The sequence below is a fragment of the Anolis carolinensis genome, chromosome 4 (genome assembly GCF_035594765.1).
Source record: "Anolis carolinensis isolate JA03-04 chromosome 4, rAnoCar3.1.pri, whole genome shotgun sequence".
NCBI lineage: Eukaryota > Metazoa > Chordata > Lepidosauria > Squamata > Dactyloidae > Anolis > Anolis carolinensis.
In genome coordinates, this window is record NC_085844.1 from 182,393,660 (window position 1) to 182,399,928 (window position 6,269).

Here is a 6,269-nt window from a genome sequence, read left to right on the forward strand (position 1 = left end):
TCATGCAAACAGTCTCTGCTGCAATGGGCAATTGGGACAAGGACCCTGTTTTTGCACATGAGCAAGCACATTCCCCACTGATTTCAGCAGGTACTAACTAGTAAGTGGAGATTGGATAGCTGAAGATTTGGGGAAAATGCACTGTTTGGCTATATAACTATTGGGGTTACATAGAACATAGGGGATTTTGATTATAGCGTGTAGAAAACACACAATGTTTATCTGTCTCCAGAAAACCACATGCTTGTACAAGATCTATTTGTTGATGGTAGTGGTGCAAGAAACAAGATGTTTGCACAGAAAATAGCAATCTTCCACATATAAAATGGCTACAGGGAAAGGGAGGTAGAATAGTTTGCACAAAAGCAGCAATTTTGTACAGCATTGTGCGCAGAATCCCAGATATATTTTTGTATAGAACAATCTCCTCCCTCCCCCCCCCCCCCCAAAAAAAATAAACCTCAACCCTCTGGGGTGTGTGAATATCAGATGAAAACTACATAACATTCTTGTCACTGTATTGTTTTTCCTGATCAGATTGATATCAAGAAACCGGTTTTATGATATGTGTATATCATATTGAAAACACACACAAAATGTATGAATCAATCTTCTGTTTTCTCCCCCATGTCCATTGAAGTCACATATATGTTTGTGAATGTATGCCTGCATTGTCCAGCTGACTGGCAAGCAGGCACAGCACTCACTCATTTCATGTAGGAGGGCCTTTGCTCCACCCTTCACAGCTCTCAAAGCCAAGCAGCTCCAAAAATGGAAATCCCTTGTAGCTTAGCTCTTAGGAGCCATAATAAATCTATCACATCTGAAAATAACTCTGTTGATCACATGGTGTATAATAGGCCCAAGACTAGTGCATACCAAAAACAAGAGGAGGGTCACAGATTTGTGTTAACCCTGTAATTCTAATAAGCCTGGAAGAGAGATGTATAACTTTAATGCAGGCATCAGTATTTGGCTTTTTCTTTTTTGATTGCAGGATTGGAATTTCTTTGGTTTAGTATCTCTGAGTATACAGTAATAGAATTATGAAATAAAAATAAGTAAAAAAGCCTCTAAATTATCTTATCATCAGTTATATTAACCTTAACTGAAGTATATGCATTCAAAATAACTTAAGTGTTGAGTAGTCTGCACTGCCTGTCTGTTTCCCCTCTTTTCTTCATTCAAGTCCTTACCATAAAAAAGCACTTTACCTATGACTTGCCTTTCATATGAGCTTCCTGATGAGCCATGCAACACTTAACAGAAGGTGCCAATGATTTGTATTGCATAAACGGTTTTTGAGAATTGCAGGAAAGAAAATATAGGTTTGGACAAACAATGCATATTGAATATTGGGACCTTATCACACAGGGCAAGTAAATTGCAGTTACAGCAGGATGACAGTGGGACTTATCACAAGATGACATTTCTCTTCTGTTGTTATTCTCATGGGACACCATTTAGAAAGTGTTGCTTTTGCTAAAGAAAGTCATTAGCAGATTATTTGTGTTTGTAAAAAGGAATGCCTTTCAAACTATCTCCCACTGGAGAACAACTGAAGAGGAATAATATTATGTGAAAAGTTCAATCCCAAGACACTATTATCCTGATTTAATTGTGAATTATCCACCACATGCAATGAACTCCTTGGTACTGAAAACTGAAGTTGAGGTTTACCTTTTCCATATAGGTGTACAGGACACTTTCTGGAGACAAGGAGCCATCTTTCAACTTGGCAGCCAATTCCACAAGAGGAAGAGAGAGGATCGGAGCTGCTTTCACTCCTGGGTTCTGCAGTAAGGAGCAAACACATTTCTGGCATAATCCTGTTTTGCATTATGTGAAGTTGCTGGACCATGGTTGACACAATGCACTTTTGCACATGCATGGTAAGCCACATATTGGTCAATTTTTCCATGATAGGAGGAGATGTGAGTTGTGTTAGCAGTAGATTGTGTGAAGGGGTGTGCAGTATTGTATCCACTGGGTTTGGTTTCAGGACCCTCTGTAGGTATCAAAATTCATGGATGCTCCAGGCCTATTAAACACAATGGCATAATAAATGATGTCCTTTATATAAAATGGTGAAATCAAGTTTTGCTTTTTGGATTTTGGGGGTTGGTGTAAGAAGGGGGAATATTTTCAAGCCATGGATGGTTGGATCTGCTGATATGAAGGGCCAACTGTATTTTTTAAAATATATTATTAGTCATTTATGTTTTAAATATGCCTTAACATATTTAATCAATGTTTTAATAACTTTGTCATTTTATTCTTTTTTAACTTTGGTAGAAATGTATTTTTATAATGTGATCTTCTTTTGTATTTCTGTAAACTACCTTGGATTCCACTCCAGGAGAGAGGCCGTATACAAATTCAAGAAATAAATAAGTAATAATGAATATTTATTCATTGTTGCCCTTCCACACAGCAAGTGCTCCATGTGAGTCATACACAGTAAAAGCATTAAAACAATAACATGCAGCAATTCTGTACAGAATGGAAACATATTTAAAATGCATACAACAAACATAAGGAAACTTTCTAAAACAGTGGTTCTCACCCTGAGGTCCCCAGATGTTTTTGGCCTTCAACTCCCAGAAATCCTAACAGCTGGTAAACTGGCTGAGATTTCTGGGAGTTGTAGGCCAAAAAGATCTGGGGACCCCAGGTTGAAAACCACTGTTCTAAAATCATCGCAAATCATTATATGATCAGTGGGATGGAACTGTTCTTACCACCTGTTCAAAAGCCAATATGATGCAACCATTATAGGAAGGAAGTTTTACAGTCTGCGGGCTGTTACACAAAAGCATATGTCTTTCATTGATCCTGAATTTTAGCCATCAAGGACTTTATAAGCAACAAGTCATCAAGCCTTCTCATCAAGAATTAGGTTCAGAAACAACAACTAAGTCAATGAAATTGTTCCAAGACTGTTGACCGTTCACTAAGCCAGTGAAGCTGCTGTTTTTTGCATGACCTGGAGAATCACTGAACAGAGATTGTTCTCATATTCTTAAACAAGTGTGAATAGTTCACTGAAACAAAGTAAGATGTGCATGAAAATATGGGGGAGCACAATGAAAGCGCTGTTCATGTAGCAAAAATGTTTCCGGGTTATATCCCCAAAGCCCTTGTGTAAAAGAGGGATTGAAGCTGAGCAACAGGCAAAAATAACACTTTCAGAGAGCTCACTGAATTCACCTTTCCTGAGAAAGATAGAAAATGGGAAGAACTGCTTCTTCTCTTCAGAAATGCCAAGCCCTAGCATGAAACAGCAGTATAATCTTGGCATTCACCAGCAACTGCCAAGCAAATGTCTACTAAATATCTCATCTGCAATGATGGATTATTCTTTACTGACCAGTGAAGACTGGGCGACAGCTGCATTCAGACTGTCGTTTTAAAAGAGAAGGAGGAAAGTGAGCAACTTTATACCCTGCCTGCCAATATGTCAACAAGCTCCCTAAGTTAGACACTGTGCATAGGTCAGGGGAGATTTCCAAATAAACCTAACTGGAGGATCAAGATGAGATTGCATGTATTCTGTTGCTGGATTGTGCGCAATGCAGCACCTTCAAAGTTACAAAAAGAATGCTAAATGTCAGCTAGATTTTATGAGAATGATGCAAACTCTGATCTACCTGGAAAGAGTGGTCATATCTCATCATACTAGAAAGCAGTTTGCAGAGTATAAAAGGAGAACCATAACAGACCCAAAATTAAATACATCTCAACAAAAGCTTCCTAAAAGTTAGAAGAAAAGCTTTCAGGTGGCATGCAACCACAATACAAATTCACCTGCTGTTTGAACTGTTTTGCTGCCTTCTCCATACGTTGAAAGCCAAGCTCTCTCTTTCTTTTGGCCTCCTCAAGTTTCTTCTGGACTCGTCTCTGGTTCATCCATTTTAGCGTCAAGAGGGCAGCGGCTGAGCCACAAAGCACACCTGAGACAACACGTATATCAATGTCAGCATCAGTGCAAAGACCCTTGACTTTGTCAAGAGCCATTATGGGAGATTTTTTGGGCTCTCAAAGGCAGATGAGGCTAGAGGTCCGAGTTCTTTGCAGCTAATGGCAAAAGCAGTCAGGAAGGGAAGAGGCTTGTGACTTTTGAGCCCTCCCAGCAGCTGTTGGTTCCAAGCAACTGGCAAAGTAAAGCTCACATGTCTCTGGGGTGAAGATCTTTCAGGAAAAAAATATCTTGGAAAGTCCAGCAGCAATTGGCTAAGACACACAGATACCACATTGTTTGCTTATCATCAGTGAATGCTCCCTTAACATTCCAACATATTTTACACAAGTATTCTTAGTAATACAAAGCTAAAGGAGGTGGTAGGGGAGGAAATAGGAGCATTGCCTCTCCAAATAGTAATTGTGCCCTTCGAAGAGAGTTTCCTTTAATCTCCAGTTTGGAGAGCATTGCAGAGAATGAAACACTGAAAATCATTCACACATAGAACTCTTATATTTGTTTTCCCTTGGTAATATTGTCTGACCCTTTCCTTGGATGACTGAACTATATTTCTAAATACACTTAGGTTGCCACAATGCTAGAAATTTGGAGACTGAAGGAAGAAATCACTGCAGTGGCAAAATTCTTATTTGTGGGAGCAATGCCCCTATTTTGTCCTTATACAGTGTTCCCTCACTACTTCGTGGTTCACTTTTCGCTCCCTCGCTGTTTCACAGGTTTTCAATAAATGTTAATGTAGCCATTTATCATGGTATTTTATTGTTTCACGGTTTTTGCAGTGTGCAGAGGGTTTTGGAAGGGGGTAGGGAAGGGAGAAATAAAGGGAGGGGGTAGGGAAGGGTTGGGAATAAAAAAGGGTTATTTAGCTTCTTCTTCTCTGCCGGTGTACTGTATATTGTAACTGCTAAAATAAAGTACAGACTACATTGTAGTAAATGTTTTGTGGTTTGTTCTCCTCCACACATAGAATAAATATAGTGTCCCTACTTCGTGGATTTTCACTTATTGTGGGCGGTCCTGGAACGTAACCGTGATAAGTGAGGGAACAGTGTACCTCCACCATGTTAGGCCTGTTATATTCTACTTAGATGTTTTCTCTCCACAGGGCAATGTGCTGATGTTGGAAAGTTACTTTTAAAAAAAGCTACAGTTACAAGGCTCCCAAAATAGTAAGCTATCATTTCTAATTTTTTAAAAGGATTTTCCTTTTACCTTCTTAAAGTAGAAATCATGCAAATTTAAGAGGACAACTCTTTCCCTTCTCCACTTTCCTAGGTATGGCAGTTATGTAGTTCACCAGTGGTCCCCAAAAAACTAAAATATGGTCCCTGGTCTCACCATTACTACGCAGTTGCAACGAGAGCAACTGGTCTCATATAACCTTCTTAAAGTGCTGAGGCAATGGGGATGTTAAGAGGGGAGAGGCTGACTACCCATGAAAGGCGCAGCAAGCCTCCTGACTGCTGCTTCTCCTCCTCCTTCCTCCCCCTGAGTAGAGCCATTCCATGTGGCATCTGGAAGTGGGGGCACCTTGATGTCTTCATTTTTAGGTCTGTTCCTGGGGATATTTAGGGCGCTGATTCAGAAAATTGCATTAGATAGACCACATCAGCTCTAGATTATTAAATATGGTTTTCTGTGGGCAAGCAGATGGCAACTACTGGATGGCATATGTTCTGTATCAGAACAGGAGCTGATGTGGTCTATCCAATGCAATTTTCTGAATCAGAACCTCAAATAACCAAACAGAATCTAAAGTTGACCAAAATTAATTTGTAACCCTTTTGGTACTAGTGTTGGAGAGTGGTCCCAGGTCAAAGTGGTCCCTAGTCAAAAAAAAGGTTGGGAACCACTGTTTAAATAAAAAGGCATGCAGATAATATCCACTATGTTCTGTAGGTACTAACTGAAATATGGTGTCACCCACCTTCACCATAACCACCACAATGGCCATAGTTAAAGAAACAGAGAACAAGTTTGTGTCCTCAGAACCCCTCCAAGGTTGCCATACTGGTTCAGGAGGCTAAAGACATTCTTGTAGATCAAGAGTTAGGCTGTATCACTTATCCATGCTATAAAATGTAATGAAGTGATTGTTCAGTCAATAAAATAAAACTGTTGTGAAACCATTTGGAGCATACTGATATAAAGATAGACATCGCAAGAGCATGAGGAATAAAGATTGTGTTTTGTGGCTTACCAATCAGTGAGGCATTATAGTATTAGGAAAGGAAAGAAAGTATAGGTAGTGTGTCTATTATGCAGAATTCCAAAATCCAAAATACTC

The 6,269-nt window shown here is 39.5% G+C and overlaps 1 protein-coding gene across 1 annotated transcript in view; it reads right to left on the minus strand.

The window, feature by feature from the left end:
• Positions 1 to 4,164, minus strand: part of LOC100560843 (vitamin D3 hydroxylase-associated protein) — a 29,139-nt gene extending 24,975 nt beyond the window's left edge. The window contains exons 1-2 of the mRNA XM_003220220.3: positions 3,808 to 4,164; positions 1,681 to 1,794 (exon numbers count right to left, since the gene is read on the minus strand). Of these exons, the coding sequence (XP_003220268.1) occupies positions 1,681 to 1,794; positions 3,808 to 4,017 (324 nt within the window). The 5' untranslated portion in view covers positions 4,018 to 4,164. The remainder of the gene's footprint in view (positions 1 to 1,680; positions 1,795 to 3,807) is intronic.
• Positions 4,165 to 6,269: the final 2,105 nt, after the last annotated feature.